Source organism: Astyanax mexicanus, chromosome 5 (assembly GCF_023375975.1).
Source record: "Astyanax mexicanus isolate ESR-SI-001 chromosome 5, AstMex3_surface, whole genome shotgun sequence".
NCBI classification, from domain to species: domain Eukaryota; kingdom Metazoa; phylum Chordata; class Actinopteri; order Characiformes; family Acestrorhamphidae; genus Astyanax; species Astyanax mexicanus.
In genome coordinates this window covers 22,028,886-22,046,567 of record NC_064412.1, presented here as the reverse complement: position 1 = coordinate 22,046,567, position 17,682 = coordinate 22,028,886, and the positions used below count along the sequence as shown (strand labels likewise).

Below are 17,682 nucleotides of genomic sequence, written 5' to 3'. Positions count from 1 at the left end.
GTTAATATAAATAAATAACACAAAACACAGCAATCTATTAACGTAATGTATTTTGTTCATGTTAAGTCAAATTAAGTGCACTTATGAATCAAACATATCCAGTTACTTCAATGCATTATTTTTCTTAATGCAAGACCTTTCTAAAATCTCTAAGAAAGAGAGAGAGAGAGAGAGAGAAAGGGAGAATGTGTGCGTGTGTGTGTTTATGATTGTAAGAACAGTAAAGAGTCAGCACTGATTTATCTTTATTGCTTTCTTTACAGATTAAAATGGGCTGCTTCACATTTGTCAAAGTTATGATGGTTTTGTTCAACTTGTTAATCTTGGTAAGCATGTTGTGTTTTCTCATTACATGTATGCATATAAGCCTAAGCAGGGAGGGGAGGGGGGGAGTGGCAGTGTTTAGAAGAGTAATTGCGTTCTCGTATTTATTGCCAGAGATTTTTATGTGCTGTGTAAAGTACTAAAGAGATTCCGGCTGCCTCTGAATGTGCAGAAAGTAATTTACACCCCCCGATAATTCAAACATATAACAAAGGAGTTTCTAAACTGTATGTCACAGTCCTACGCCGAGGCGTACATCATCGACAAGGCAATCACACTTTCTTACATACAGCAATTTTCATCTCATTAACTTTAAAGCTTCTAATTTTGTCACCTTTTTTTGTGAGTTAATGTTCTTGCCTAATGATGCTGCTGGAATGGAAGGTGATTTTTCCATCGCTGGGTGGATTTATTTATTATTTTATTTATTTACCCACCTTATTTCCTCTCACGAGCAGCTCGACTTGTGCACTTGATTATTACTGTGTGCTTTCTTTGTTGTGTTTTTAAATCAATGTTAGCTTTCTTGAAGAGGCTTCTAAATCACATTCGATCCGATCCTGTGAAAACTAACACAGTACATTAAAACCAATGCATTTTGCCTTTTGGTATGGGCTGCACTGATGTGTACAGACTGGAGGTCTAATTAAGTTGGGTCTTATACATCTTGCTGTTGTTTTAATGTATTATTTAATAGGTGCATAGTATAATATATTTATAAGCCATACTAATTAATTAGAACCAACGCTCAAAATCCCTTACAGCTATGTGCTACACTGTGTTGCATTTCTATACACGGTATCCACAGAAATATTGGAACACCTGCTCTGTTCATTGTTACTTCCAGAATCAGGAGAACTAGGGAGTCTATTCTGCTTTTGTTGGATTAACTGTCTCTATTGTTCAGAAAATACTTTCTAAATGATTCAGGAGCATCGCTGTCAGATTTATTTGCATTCAGTGAAATCAATGTTAGTGAGGTCAGGATGTTGGATGATCACCATTCAAGCTCATTATCCCCAACTCCCCAGCTCATCCCAAAAGTATTATATTAAGTATCATCATTCCAGGGTACACAGTTTTCTTTTATACCCCTCTCACCCACACCTGACATTAGGTACATCCACAACAGAGTCCTTATCAATTGGCAGTACTTCACTACAGTGGCTAGACAAGTTATGGGTGTGCATTTGCACATCTGTGTCAGCAATAGGTGCAGCTTAATGTAGCTGAATATGTTGATGAGAAGGGATGCCCATAAACTTTTGGACACATTTGTACAAACAGTGTTACCAAGGACTGATCACTAATCTGTTGTTTGAGCCTTATTTATGTTTAGTTAATAGTTTTTGAATTTGGGATTTAAATGTGGCACTCAAATTTAGGGTTGGGAGGGTTACAAACTTTTAAAAAAATATTTTGTTACAAATGAATTGATAAACATTTATGTAAACTAAAAAAAAAAAAAGATATTTAAAAGGAGTTTATTGTTATTAATACTGATAATACCAAATATTAATTATATAATATGGTAATATAAAATATTACAGAGAAACACCCCTGCATACTAGCAAAAAGAACAGAAAGAAAGAAGAGGACAGGGGAAGAGTGGACAACACAGCTTGTCTATATGAATTCAGAGGTGATTTTCCTACCTTTAAATGTTTTATTTAAATTCAAATGGAGTCCAATTTGAATTCAATTAAATTCCTGTATCCATTTTACTGTCAAGTTTAAGATTGTCCAAAGATGGACACCATTGGCACTCAACTAACTCAAACAGCATCATATCGCAAAAACACGAATATGGCTCACGAATATGGTAAGTGTTGTAATATTAAATACCTGAAGTAGTGTTCACTAAGTAGCTTTATAGTTTTCAGGCAAATCTAGTTAGCTAACTAGCTAACTGGTTTACTGTATTTGTAAATACAGTACATCTTTAAAAAAATGACGAATAAAATTAGAGAGCAATGTTAAGGTTGGTTATTTACTTAGATAATAAGTATATCTGGCCTAAAAATTAATGACATTTCTATTATTTCAGGAAGGTTTGCTAAAATATTTCCTAAAAGTGTCTCAGAATCTCCTCAGTAGTTTCAACTAGTTTTAGTGTTAGCATTAGTAGTTTGCTAGCTAACTTTAGCTTTATCTCTTCTGAGGTGTAGTGATCGTAGCTCAAACCTTGTATGTATGTGCAGCTTTAATCCCTACTCAGTTGGTTTTAAAAAAACTTTTTTTAATTTAAATGAACACTAATTGATACCAATTGGCCATTTCTTAAAGATGTAGCTAGCTGTCTGTGGCAGCTTGATTGTGTAGCTACTTACCAAAGTTCCCTCATGCTCCATACTGTACCCCCAACATATTTTCAAACACATAGCCATAGTTTCTAGCATTACAGTATTATGAAGCATATGTCGTTGCTCATCTCAGTGGTATGAGTCCTATGAGTTACTTAAATGTTGCATTAGCAGCAATGCTTTAGTGGTTTAAAATAAAGCAAGTAAATGGGTGCAAGTCGTCTAGCACATAGCATTAGATAAACAATTGTTAATAGATAAATAGGTATTTCAGTATTATGAATAGCATGAACAGAAATCAGTTAGGCTGGTCATTATTGCTAATGTGTGCAAAGCAAGTGATACAAGCTTTGTGTGTTTTGGTCAACCAGCAGACCATTATTTCCTTGTTCATGAAATGTATTGTATCCATTCAACACTGTAGTCACTGGTTGACAACTGGTGCCTCTACAAATCTAGACAAACAACTTTTATAGACATTTGCCAACTAGATGACTAGTTTACATCCAGCAGTGAAAGCCTAATGGTTGATAATGTCATTATCATTTAGATTTAGTCATTATTAGACACTTTTATAGAGAGCGATTTACAAAACATGACAGGACAGAGGAAGTCAAAATTGCTTATTGTACTTAGACAAATATAAACTCTCATACCATAGAAAGGTGCAACCTAGATATTGTGTATAGTGAAGTGAAGGAATGAGACTGTGGGAAGACTGTGGGTATCACTTTACTTGGAATGTCCATTATTGATGGACATTCCAAGTAACTATGCTCAACTAATGTTCAACTAACATTCAACGTTCAATATCTTTTAAAAGCATGTGAACTCTGAGCTTAATGCAAACGATTCTCATTTAACCTAATCATACATCTATCCTTAATTCTAACCTTAATCCTAACCATTAATCAACCTTAACCCCCCACCATAAGCATACTATTAGCCTAAAACATTAAGGTTACATTCAATAGAGAACAGTTTACATTTAACTAAGATTTCAATTCCATTTAATGGTCATTTAGTCAATTGTCAGTTGACCATCTACAAAGCATCAAGAATGGGCCAAGTAAAGTGTTATGGAAGTCTGTTAATAATCTGAGGGACAAGGACACAGATGCAGCAGGATCTAGCCTTGCTGCCATTAGTATATTTTAAAAAAAGACATGTGAAGTGCTAGTAACTCAGTCACATACTACATTAAATGGCTTATTATTTAGTTAAAGAAATACAAAAAAAAAATCTCCAAAAATCTTAAAGAGAATTTTGAAAAGCATGATGCACACTTTCTCTTCATCTAGACTTCACCAGAACTCAAGGATCTGGTCTTGGTCTTGTGCAATGGCAATTCTTTGCCCTCACCTCCAGAAGCTTTCCGTCCTCTGCAGTGCAGTGAATTTCATTTCCTGAGTTCCTCCTGCCAGTAAAGTGATTTACATGCAATCTCTTCTCTGCATCTTCTCCTGACACGACACTCCCCACACGTGGCATTTCATTAAAGCATCGGGCCTGCTCCGCTGAAAAAAGGGGAATGCCACGAGCAATTATGGCAGGCAGCAGGAAACGTTTGGAGACAAGAAGTTGAGGGTGATACGGTTGTCATATCTGATTTGCTGAAAGCCGCTGTGATTATCAAAAACAGGTGGAAGAAAGCCATGTGGCAAACATGCAGACTATTCTGAAGGCTCAGTTTTAAAAAAATGGGTGTATGCGAAAGAGGCAATATGTGAAAGGCAGCAGAGCTGACAGAATGGAGTCGTGTGTGTTTTATATGACAGGCAGCTGAGTTGCTGAGGAACCGCTTTGACAGTTGTGATTGCATTTGACATGAACTATTGGGTTTCAGAGACAGTTACAGTGTCACATCTGAACCAAAGCACTGACATTAACCCATTCATTAACCCACCTGTCACTGAAGCAGAATTCATTTGCACAAAATGAAGTAAAAATTTGATCTGGAGTTTTTTGGGAAATGAAGGAATTTTTAAATGTGAAAATAAAGAAATATCAGGGTATTCACATCACAAGCCAATCAGTGTCAGCACTCATAAGACAATATAAAATGCTTGACATGGGGAGTGAACACAAACAAATACCAGTGTATCTGTAGTATTTGTACCTGTGCAAATGGCAATAAAGCTCTGGAATATAATTGAGAGAATAATGGATGATCACAAGCCAGCAAACCAAGCTGAATTGCAAAAAGTTATCCAAAAGCAGTGTGTAAGACTGGTGGAGGAGAACATGCCAAGATGCATGAAAACTGTGATTTGAAATTGATTCAGAAACTGAACTTTTTTTTCCAGAGTTATATATATATGTGTGTGTGTGTGTGTGTATATATATATATATATATATATATATATATATATATATGTGTGTGTGTGTGTGTGTGTGTGTATATGTGTTCTTTTCATACGTAAAGAGAATAACAAATCATACTGAGCTGCTATTTTATTGTATTTGCTATTTTATGAGGAAAGGCTACATCAATACACAGCTCCAGACCAGAGAGACCCATTCTGCTTTTCATATTGAGCGTTTTGCCATTAATTAATGATCTTGCACTGTGGCCGCACACATGCCTCAGGTACACTATGGCAGTAATATCAGATCACTAAGGAGAATTCCTACAGTCCCCACCCCCAAAATAACTGGGATCATTGGTAAAGATAAATATAAAAGGTTACAGCCAATCTTACAAAGGGTGCCAATAATTCTGCAGGGCCTTGTGGCTAGAAATACTGACAGTTACCCTGCATTACATTAACACAAGCGAATCGATGTGATACCAGCTTAAGGGAAGGACATGCATTTATTTCATTATTGACTCCTTTATACATACAGACATACATACACATAATTATTTTTAAATAATTTATTTAAAAAAACAATCTAGTTTGGAAGACAAATTACCCAATCGCCAACATCAGGAGCGTGAGGATTAGCACATCGCTCCTCTAAGTTGTCAGCATGCTGGGAGGAAAGCAGAGCTCCACAGCTCTGATGATGTACAGACACCTGTGTTGACAAGCAGTACATTGGAAATAAAGTGGGGAGAAGAAACGCCATCTACCCACCCAAAGAGCAGGGCCAATTGTGTGTGCTCTCTCAGACTCTGGCGGCTGATGTCAAGAAGCATGTCCCTCCAGTTCGAACCCCCTAATCAGCATGACATTGTCTTAGTCAGCTGAGAGCCTCTTATATATGGTTGTCTTTTATGTATATTGTATGGAAATTAGTAGACATGGTCTAACAGAAATGGTCCAAAATCTCTAGGAATGACATTCATAATCTTTAGAAAGATTTCAAATAGAATAGCAATGACTATATTAATGTAAAAACTTTGAAGAAATGTGTCAGGGGAGACACATCTCCTCTGTTTCTGGAGAAATTTAGCATTGCAAGACCAATTATGCTCTTTTAGATTCCCAGACATGGATTGGCTGTGGCATCACAGTAGATAGGACCAAAGCTTAGAAAGTTAAAGCATTAAAGGGCCAATAATTAACTATTTTCAATGAATATGTTAAAATCTAATGCTTCCTAAACATGTATTTATACTTTGTATAATAATGTATATAGAGTGGTCTTTGCACAACTAATTGTAATACAGTTTACTGTCCTGTACTGCATATTGTCTTTTACTGTCAATGTTTATTCTACTGTATTTATTATTGGGCATGTAGTGTAGTTATGTACTGTTGTGTTTGACGACATCACACTGTAAATTCCACTTTACCAACATTTGTTAAAGTTAATTTTGATCAACTTTTGAACAAAGATGCAGAACAGAGCTGTCAGTGTTGTGTAAGACTGTACCTGTGTTTTTGCAGCTGGGGGGTCTGGCACTGGCTGCTGTGGGAATTTGGCTGAATGCGGAAGGAGATTCGTATGTGCACATTCTGGGGATATTTTCCTTGGACGTGGTGCGCTTTGTCAATGTTGGCTTCTTCTTCATTGCCATTGGAGGTGTGATGGCCCTGCTGGGATTTCTAGGCTGCTGGGGAGCCAAGAAAGAAAGCAAATGTCTTCTGATAATGGTATGAGAAGTGGTGATACAGTATCAGTAAGCATATATTAATATCATATCATATAACAAATATAACAGCAAGATCGTGCTGTGTTTTATATAAAGTCCTTAAATGTTATTAATGTCATAATGAGCCACCTTCATTATTTTTTTCCTATCTGTCTAGTTCTCCTCCATCATTCTGGTCATTTTCATCTCAGAAGTGACAACTGGAGCGGTTATGCTGACCTATTCTTCATTAGTAAGTTTGGCTCTAAGGCCCTTGCCTCTCAGTGCACTCTCTGATTTCTTTTATTCCTGTCTGTTTTATTTCCATGTAAATCCTTATCATATTCTGGTCATCATTAAATATAGGGAGTTTGCAGCAGCCTCAGTACATTCTGCCTCTTAATGACTATCCGATTGCCCCAGGCTTCATGCTACTACTCTCGCTCTTAGCAATTTATCCAGCTCTGGTACTGAAGTTCAAGCATTTTATATGCAAAACAGGCTATTTACATACATAGCTGTGCCCATTTAGTGAAATGTATAATAATTACAACAATTCTGAGTGAGTTATGGAAGGCGGTTTAGCAGAATAATGCATTTTAATAAAGAAAATAAAACCTTTCTGGTCGAATTACCCAATTAATCTGTGTCTTTATGGAATTGTTTCAGCTAATGCATGTCAGATGTCAAGCGCAGAGGTGGAATATACCTGAACGCTCTGGTTTATTTATGCTCTGCTGTCATTAGGGATAGCCCGTTGCCCCTTTAATGCTTGAAAAAAAAAGCCTTTTTTGAGAATCTGCTTTAGCTGGATAGTAGAAAAAGTCTTCCACAGTCCAGTTTTGTAGGAAACGGTCCTCCGGCTATTTCTGCAAGCATGAAATCAGGCTGTTCATGGGACGTCATTTCCATGGCTATCTGAATGAAAGACTGCAGCTCATCAGCTATCTGATGTGACTAAGGCTATTCAGCAGGCATAAGGGAGGAACAGAGAAGGACATATGTTTGAATTATAGACATTCTGAGCGGTTAGGGGGAACATTAGGCATGCACAAGCACATTTAATGCGCTGTATGTCACCATCGTTCACACGCAACCATCCATTTGTTCATTATCGTGACGAAAGAATTGCCGTTTTAATAATGCATATGCTCGTCTATAACCAGCCTCTTCTGCTGCTGTTTTGATAAGTATGGAACACACAGGCATAACAATAACACAGCAAATGAGAATCTGAATAATATATGCATCTACCTGAAAAATCTGTAAAAGCAGGCGATGTGTTGTTTGCATAGACTATTCTCTGTTGTTTTAATGTTGCTGTTCTCTGCTCTAGTCTGACTGTACAGAATGCAAATCAGAATCTTAGCATCTTACAGACATGGGAAAGAAAAGGCCAATGACTTTAAAGGCACGATAGAATGGAAGATATATTAGTCTTGACTCTATTTTGGAAAAATACAAAGGCAAGGCTAACTAAAATGGCTAAAACAGTATTAGCTGAAAAGTAAAAGCAGGTCAGACTGTGTTGTGGCCTGCAAAAGCCTGTGAAACTTTTAAAAGGGATAAAAGCTAACACAGCCAGCTAAATGCACAGCTTGCACAGAGTGCCACCTGGACACAGAATTAACCACCACACTATCTGGTAAGACTACAACCACTACAATAATTTAAAAAAATAATAATATATGTAATAAGTTATGATAGGTCAGGCTATGCTAGTCTACGCTATGCAAAAAAAAAAAACTATTTATACTATTAATTTAAAAACACACCTCCAATACTGGGTGAATACATTCTGTGGCACTCTTTTTGTTTGAAAGCTCTTTTGCCATTATCTAATAGCATCGATAGTATTTTAATGCAATGTGATTAAAATAATTGTTACACCCTCGCCAGTGTTTCCTCTTACTTGGTCCTTTCTGTTTCTGTCTTATTTTCTTGCCTGTCTGTTTCAATGTCTTCCCTAGCCTGTTTGTTTTTCTGTCCTATGCTCTCTTTAGCACATGGCTCTGTTTTGTTTGTCTTGTCTCTGCCCTTATCTTCACCTGTGACTAGTTGTTACACAGCCCCCTCATTATCTTCCCCAGGTGTTCCTTGTTAAATCAGCTCTACTTATACCTCATGATTTCCTTTGTTGTGTGTCTTGCTTAGGTTGGTCCTTTGTGCAGTTGGTTTAGTATGGTTTATCTTAACTTCTTTTTATATTCTTTATATTGTTTGTTTTACAGTCTTAATATTGTTTGTTACTTTGTTAGTTTTTTTTTTTTATGGCCCCTATTAAAACTTTCTTGCATTTGCATCCTGCCTCAAAGTAGTGATGGCAAAAGTGCAACTTTTGGGAGATTAATTGTTTCAGAAAATGATTCAGTCTTGTGAGATTTTCGATCTATCACCCACCACAGGGACATTTGGTGTGCAATCAGGTACTTTGCCTGTTCGTTTCTTTTTAGTTTAAAATGATCCCAAACAGTAGACCTAGGTCGTATTATTTTATGTCACAAATACTAATGGTTTTACTAATTATAAGCAATAAATAATAAACCAATGCAACGTGTATGTAGTTTTTCTCAAAAAAAAAAAAAAAACTTTGTTCAGATCAGATTTTTCAACTCTCATTTAGAAACATTTGGGGACAAAACACACTGATATCAGATTAGCTGCTTGCACCAAAACACACTAAATGATTTTAAACGCTTCGAATCGGTATATTGAAATACTGATTCAAATGAAACGATTCAGTTTGAATCTGAGTTATGAGATTGATATCACTACCTCAATGTCTAGGTTGTTACAATAATAATGTTTTTTTATTAAAAAAAAACATAATTTATATTATTCTACCATTGAGGATACAGCTCTTTGTTTATGTAGAGTAATGTTATATCAGCCTACAGTCGGTGCAGTATGTATCGTCCTTTGTCCTTATGGTTGCAGAATATGCTTCTCTCAGCACCTCAGAGGTTTATGATGGCTATGAGCAGCATCCAGCCCTGTTTATTCCTAACTGATTTCAGCTCGGCATTTAGCAGCCTTACTTTCCTTATAGCGCTTTGTTCGGCCGCAAAATGTGAGGGAATGGCATCAGACAGTGATGGATTAGCCTAGCTAGTGCATAATAACCCTACTGATCTGTGTCCCTCTCCCTTCTTCTGGAGGGTGGGTGAAGGGGGGTCTTTTAATTGCAGCTTGTCTGCACGTCCCCCCAGGCACGCAGAGGTCCACTCACACCAACCCACCGCACTCACGCCCTCTCCTCCTTCCATCCCTCCATCCATCCATCCCTCCATCCATCCATCCATCCATCCATCAATCCATTCACCTCTCTTTTTCACATGCACTCCAACTCTCCTGCAAATGAATCTTTGTGTGAATGCAACTCATCAGGGTTTATTAATCAAGAACCCAGCAAATAACATAATGGGAGCAAAAACGAAACAGAGCAGAAGAGCAGGGGACAATCCAGAATGGGGCAGAGAGGCTTTTTTCATTGAGCAGGAGAGAGAGAGAGAGAGAGAGAGAGAGAGAGAGAGAGAGAGAGAAAGCCATGCTTGAGCTATACACAAAGGGCATCACATTTTAGCAAATGGCGATGGTTGCCGCATCACTGCATCCTTTTATGTAGTTTGCTGCATGAAATGATAATTTGATGTAACATAATTGGTTGAAGCCTTGCCAACCAAAGCATCAATATATATGGAAATTGTGCTTCTCTCATCAGAATCAACAGAAGATAATCATCTTCAGAGCTGTCCTTACTTTGAATTTGAGTTTCGGGCATTCATCAACACTCAAAACAAGTACAGACTTGAAGTAAGGAAGGCTATATATTCCTCTGTGAGCAGGAATAAAATTCATAAATTAATATGAGTTGAAGACTACCTTTCTAGCACCTGCTCGCTCACCTATTCAAACAATTATTCTAGGGCATTTTAATCCATAGTCTAAATACTGTTGTTTTATTAAATTAAAAACTAAATAGATACTGGGGAAAAGGTTATGGCAGCATATGCCCTAATAGCTGGCATTAAATGAATTTATATTTTCCTACTCCTCCATACAGATTTCTTTCAGCTGTCTGTTCTGTTTTTTTTTTTTGTTTTGTTTTTTCGAGCATGCACGGATGTTTCAAACCACCCAACCACATCTCAAGAGGGTTTTCTCTTTGACATACCAGAACTATCTATTGTACATGTTGGCAGTTGTTTCATATGTTCTTCACTTGTAAATTATTTTCTGGACGGTGTAATTGCTGATTTCTAATTGTTCTGAGATCTTTTAAAATCCCTTACCTGATGCATATGCATCTACTACCTTGTTTCTGAAGGCCTCAGAGAGCTGGTTAGATCTGGCCATAAAATATCTGAGGTTTAAGGTTCAGAATCCTCTCCTACCATGTCATTATCTAATCATCTGATGTGCTGCACCAAATTTTAGACATTTTAAGTAGTAATACACTTTTGGTTGTTCTAACACTTTCTTTACAAGACATATTCAACTCATATGTATACATGAGTTTCTGCCTATCATCAGCTTTCTCTTTTGTTTTCTCTCTAGCTTGAGAGCATCCTAAAGGAATGGTCCACACCTGTCCTGAAGGGTCAGTATGGAAAAGATAAAGTGCTCACAAACATGTGGAACACGACCATGACGGAGGTAAGCCACGGCTAATCAAAGCACATCTTTCCCTGCAGTGTAGCTATGTTTACAGGTCCGCCACTAAACAAACCAGTGCACGCACTGATCCATGCCTGAGGCAGCTCAGTATGTGGCTGGCTGCAAATTCATCAGTCATATTTCTGCACACCAGCAGCCACCCTCATTACCCCTGCAGGCCAGTATAAGTTGGATGGAGGTAAAAATGTGAGCACTGGCTTGCTAAATAAACTGCCCAGGAGAATTTGACAGAGTAATGAAAACCTACCCTGAGCTTTCGAATCAATACTCTACGCCATGTAACCACAAAGGGACGGCCACCTTAACCCAGTAAAATATCTGCCAACTTCATTCTTCTCATGCAGCAACACATGCCGTGTCTGTGCGCTTGGTGTAATTACTACTAACTGCATGCAATTTGTCCTGTTGTGGTTTTATACAGCTGCACTGCTGTGGCTTTACCAACTACACAGACTTCAACGACTCATATTATTATGAGGAAAATGATGGTCTGTATCCTCCCACCTGCTGTACAATCACAGAGTTCCTCTGTGACATGAATGGAGCACTGAACAGTAAGATACAGGTAAGAAAGGACAGTGATAAACTGATTGTTTTATGTACGTTTGCATGAATTCAAATTCGATGACCATCATTTATTCTTCAGCTCTTCTGATCATGTTGGCTTGTTCGTAGTTTGTAGTTCTAGAAATACAGACTGTAGTCCTTTTCTTTTTCACCTGTTCCTCAGTGGTGAGGACCCCACAGGACCACACCACAGCAGCAGTGCAGTGACACTAACATAGTGGTGGTAGTGTGTTAATGTGTGTTGTGCTGGTACGAGTAGATTAGACACAGCAGTGCTGCTAGAGTTTTTAAACACTGTGTTCACTTACTGTCCATTTTATTAGACAATAGCCTGATGCAACAATGTAAGCAAACCAATCAATTGCCTGAAGGAAGGAAGGAAGGAAGGAAGGAAGGAAGGAAGGAAGAGAAAAAAAGTAAGAGAAAAAAAAATAGACAATGTTTGGTGATAATTTACGTGGTATAAATTAGATGTACATGTCTCATACAAATGGTGTAATTTAGCAGCATGTAGGGTAGCAACAAACTATATGGGTAATGTTTATGTGAGCTTAGGTAGTTAGTTACCTGCCCAACATTTTTTGGGGGGTCTATTTTGCTTGAGGCCCCCCAAAAGAATTGAAACAGCCCTTATTAGACACCCTTATCTAGCTGTTCCACCATGTGTTATAAATATAACTTATTTTTGGGAGATTAAGCCACGCCCTTTCTCCTCCTATTCTCCACCCTATATAAACCCTCATTTTCTCTCTACCTGCGTGTCGGACAACTTCACTCCCACCTCCTCCCCAATCTTTCTCCTTCTTTTCTTTATTTTCTCTTCCCGTATGTCTTCTCGTGGGAGGGCTTCAGCTTTAGGCTTTATGCTTTCCAGCGAAGTTGCCCAAAACTCCTAACCAAAACCTCTGAGTTCGCCCCCCCTTTTCATTCCAGTTCAAGGGCGTGGGAAATACTAGCAAAGTAGATGTAAAGTCAGGGACAACGGCTCTGTATTTTTATTGCTGCACAGTTTTGTTGTGTTGGTCATCCTCTAGTCTTTCATCATTAGTCGCAGGATGCTGCACAGAGCACATTGTTAGTGGACTATTCTCTGTCTCGCAGTGACACTGAGATGTTTAAAAACTCAAGCAGCACTGCTGACTTTGATCCACTCGTACCAGCACAACACACTCATACTAACATACTAACCACCACCATGTCAGTGCAGTCACTGCAGTGCTAAAAGTGATCCATAAATAAATAAATAAAATGATGATAAAGTATGCAGAGAAACAGACGGCTTTATTCTGCAATTATAGAACTACAAAGTGCTCTTACATACTCAGTGAAGCTGATAAAATGGATAATAGGTGCAGAAACTAGGTGGTCAAAATGTTATGCTTGATTGGTGTATGAACAGCACAAGAAAGTGTTATTTAAACATAAGCAAACAATAGTGACATCAAACAATTTTTTATTCTATTTTAAATAGAAGTTTTAGGCTGTTTAATCTTTATCTAATGTTTGTCATCAGGGCTGTTACAGACAACTTATATTGGGCATTAAGAAGAAAATCTACATTGTCACAGGAGTAGCAGCAGGAGTCTGTGGAGTTGAGGTAAGTTCAGAATGTGTAACTGTGTAACTAACAGTTTCCTTAAATGTCTATTATTCAGTTAGCCAGTTAGTGTTAGTTTTGCATTTCGTAAACAAGTCAGAATGAAGGACTGCTACCTTTCTAGATATGACCTAATTTTCATTATCTTAAGTACATCATTAACCACAAAGTTTAATCAGTTTGTTTTTCTCTCTTTTTCTTTTAGCTGGCAGCGATGGCTTTATCACTGTACCTGTACTGTTCTCTTGACAAACAAGAGGGTTGAGAGACCTGTGCCATCTTCATGTGCCATGTTCCGATTTTTAAATAGTTATTTTTAGGAAAGTTCACATACAGATAATGTATGTAAACTTGAAAGCCAAGACTTTTATCTTTGAGGTTTTTGTACATTTATCAGAGTAAGAGATCAGACCAAACAAAGAGGTTAACAGATGAATAAAAGCACTAAATGATGGAATAGGTAAAAAAATAAATATGTAATGTTGCATTTGCTTGATGTATATGCTTTATAACTTTACATTACATTACATTACATTTGGCAGACGCTTTTGTCCAAAGTGACTTACAATAGTCAAGTACAATGTAAAATAAGTTTAAAGGTAAAACATCTTTGGATAGGGATAAAAGGAGGTCAAAGGGGAATAATAGGATAGAGGAGTGAAGGAGTGGGAAGAAGGAAATGAGGTTAGAAGTAGTTAGTGTGTTAGAGGTGTTAAGAGAGTAAGTGCTCTTTGAAGAGCTCTGTCTTCAGGAGTTTCTTAAAGATAGCGAGAGATTCTCCTGATCTGGTAGTGGAAGGTAGTTTGTTCCACCATTGGGGAACTCTGTATGAGAACAGTCTGGATTGCTTTGTGTGAATGTTTGGCAAAGCGAGGCGACGTTCATTGGAGGAGCGCAGCGGCCGGGAGGTAGCGTAAGCCTTCAGGAGCGAGTGCTGGTAGGAAGGAGCCTGTTCTGTCATCACCTTGTAGGCGATTGTAAGAGCTTTATAGAGCTGTATAGAGCTTATAACTGCTACTAAATAAGTAATGCTGCTTGCAACATATCATTATATATGAGGAAGCATCTATGCAGAGTAAAATAAATCATTAAAGCCACTGCTGAAATAATTATTTCACAACTCAAGCATTCTGAGGGCCACAAATTATGTTTGCAGTGACAACAACATGCCGCATTACTTGACAGGTGAATCATTATGGAGTCATTAGTTAGTTTAAAGACTTTATCAGACGTCACATATTCATCACTTCAGTCAATAAACAACTGTGTTTGCTCATTACTTTTTCAGATTTACTCACTGGAAGAAACTATTGGCCAGTAATTTTGTAGCACAGCAGGAAGCAGTCTTTTTTGAGACAAAAGCGAGACTGAGTGGTCTTACGCCTTTGGTTAAAGGACACAACTTGCCAATATTGCACAGAAAATTGGGGTTATTATCGTAAATGGACATGCAGTGGCTGAACAGATGTTGCTACTCTGTAATTCACTCTTCTTAGGCTTGTATTATATGTGTGCACAGTATCACAAATATTGACTCAGTAAGAGCTTTTGTTAAAGGATGGCGCTTAGAATATAGGAAGAACTGAGAATAGATTTCAAAACATCCAATTTCTCTGGGAATGAATGGGTACAGAGTGAGTTCACTGCTTGTTAAATATAAAGAAACTTTTCCCTGAATTTCCCATGTTGATCACTGATTTCAATATTACATATAACAAGATATACACTATACATTAGGCCTGTGCCATTATTTGTTTAATTATAATAGAAAAAACAGGGTTTATTAGTTTTACTTATTTTTTTATTATCAGTTGTAAGTCGTCTGTAAGATATCTAAATAGCAAACACTTACAGAGATACTGATATTGATATACAATCAATAATAATAGTTATAGAATAATAGCTATTCTTGTTTTCTTCTTTTTCTTTCCAGCTGAGTTGGCATGGATAATGGTAGTCTTAGGCTCATGCGCATTTTCTACAGAATGTCTGTTGATTATTGGTTATCGGTTATTCTAATAGTTATGTTTTTCTATGGATATTTAACACTGGTTTCAACAACTGGTGCACTAAAGCTTAATTCACTATATATATATTTTGAAGCTGTGTCTGGATATTTATAGGCATATATATGAGTGTGTATATGGTTTATCTGTGGTTTTCTGTCTGAACGTCCAAACAAAAAAAACATGTAAACATGGGATGTTGAGCACCATGCACCACTTCTTATAGTCACACTTTTCATAGTTTTGGAAAGTCCAAGATGTGTAGAGCAAAGTGTGTGGTGGTCAGACTATGGTTGAGGTCTGTGAAGATCCAGAGGAGGAAGAGGTGGGATTTCCATTAAATAATGGACAGGGAATCCCTGGTGTTCATGGAAACTGGAAGAGATGTGACAGCTGGGAGCCATAAACCTGACTGATGCTTTCATAATGTTTCAGAACCATCCCGTACCATTGAATAACTGCAGACTTCCTGACGTATTCACCTCTCATTAGGTTATTCAGGGAGAGAAAAAAAGACCATATATTTTCTCTGTACTATTTTATCACAAAATCTGAATTTTACAAAGGATCCCATGGACCAAGGGCTTTTATTATTTTATAATTTAACTGACAGTGATATTGTTAGAACTTTTGTCAGTAGATTTTTAAGTTGAACATGCATGACTTCTCAGACTTAATCACAGTGCTGGGAATAGACATCCACTAAGATTCCTTGGGGACAAGGGAGGCTATTGCCCCAGCACACACTGAAAGAGGGAACAGACTGAAAGGGTTGTATGTGGACACTGCGGAAGTAACTTGTATGAATATGCTCAGAAGCCTGAGGGGAATTTCCAGAACCTTCTCTGTCATTTTTATTCAACAAAAAAAAGTGTATTAAAAACTCTGCAAAATGTTTGGTTGGCAATATAAATGTTAAATGATAAACAGGAAATTAGTTTAATGAAGAATTTTTGTTGTTGTCAGTGACGTTTTGGTAGTAGAGGTGGACGATATGGCAAAAATATATATTACAATAGATTTTTTAATTGTAGTCGACATGATACAATTCTGATATTGATATGAACAGCATAAAAGCATTACCCTTGGTGTATGTAAAGTATTTTATGGACTATAAGGCGCACTTCAATGAACGTGTATTTTCTGGTCTATTTCCATACATAAAGCGCATTTTAAGCGTCAATATTAAGGAAGGGTGTCACCATGTTGTTAATCTAAAGATTTCTCTCCTGAAAACATCAGCTATCAGCTAGCAGTTCGTCCCACATAGCTTATTTTAACATGGTAAACATGCCAGCTACAGTCCGATATACTCACCTCTAAACAGTAAAAGAGTTAGCACTGCAGTTAGCAGCTAATGCTAATACTTCTTCAGCCTCAGTGCAAGAGAAACATCTCTGAAACTCCTGTATAAGGCTGCACTTCAGCAGAGTGGTTTTATTGCTCCTTACAACCTGACTGATACAATGCATAGTTAAGGCGCACCGGATTATAAACCGCACTGTTGTTTTTCAGGAAATTAAAGGATTTTAAGGATAAAGTGGACCTTACAGTGTGAAAAATACAGTAACCACACACTGATAGAGCTGGGTGATTAAAAAAAGACTGTGTTTAACCAGACTAGATAGTTTAGATTTTGCCCTAAGATAACTTAAAAATCCTAGTGGGGGCAGTTTTTAGCATTAGCATAAAAGCTAAGTGTTTTTCCACAATTACTTCTAATAAATAATAAGTCACAGTTTACCACTAGCATTAGCTGTTAAATAGAGGGACTCTTATTTTAAAGTGATTTGCACATAATATTCTATGTTTTATACAGTAATAAATAAGATATTTCGCACAGGCACTACATTGGTCTTTGTGCATACAATTTGTTTTCTCTGGAAACTTTACTATACTAGCTACCTATATAATAGCACTATTTTGTGTTTCGTTACAAAATAAGCCCCATCTGTGAATCAAAACATAAATTCCCTGTGGTCAAACACATTTACATAGGAAACCATGTAGGGCACAGATTTGCATGTACTGCAATGACCACACAATTTCCTATTCAGTGGAAATTTGCCTGAGGTTATGTATGATTAACAGCAGCTACAAAGAACTTAAATGACCAAGCAAGAATCTCACATATATCAATAATACTGCAGTGTAAAATAGATCACATTGTACATTTCAGTCATCATT

The 17,682-nt window shown here is 37.3% G+C and overlaps 1 protein-coding gene across 1 annotated transcript; it reads left to right on the top strand.

Annotated features, from left to right (window-relative positions):
• The first annotated feature begins 246 nt into the window (after nt 1–246).
• Nucleotides 247–14,144, top strand: LOC103040996 (tetraspanin-1). The gene is made up of 7 exons (XM_022675115.2): nt 247–326; nt 6,464–6,670; nt 6,827–6,901; nt 11,206–11,304; nt 11,747–11,890; nt 13,406–13,489; nt 13,695–14,144. Exons 1-7 carry the CDS (start codon nt 270–272, stop codon nt 13,752–13,754), a joined length of 726 nt encoding a protein of 241 aa, XP_022530836.2. The 5' UTR covers nt 247–269; the 3' UTR covers nt 13,755–14,144.
• The last annotated feature ends 3,538 nt before the right edge of the window (nt 14,145–17,682 follow it).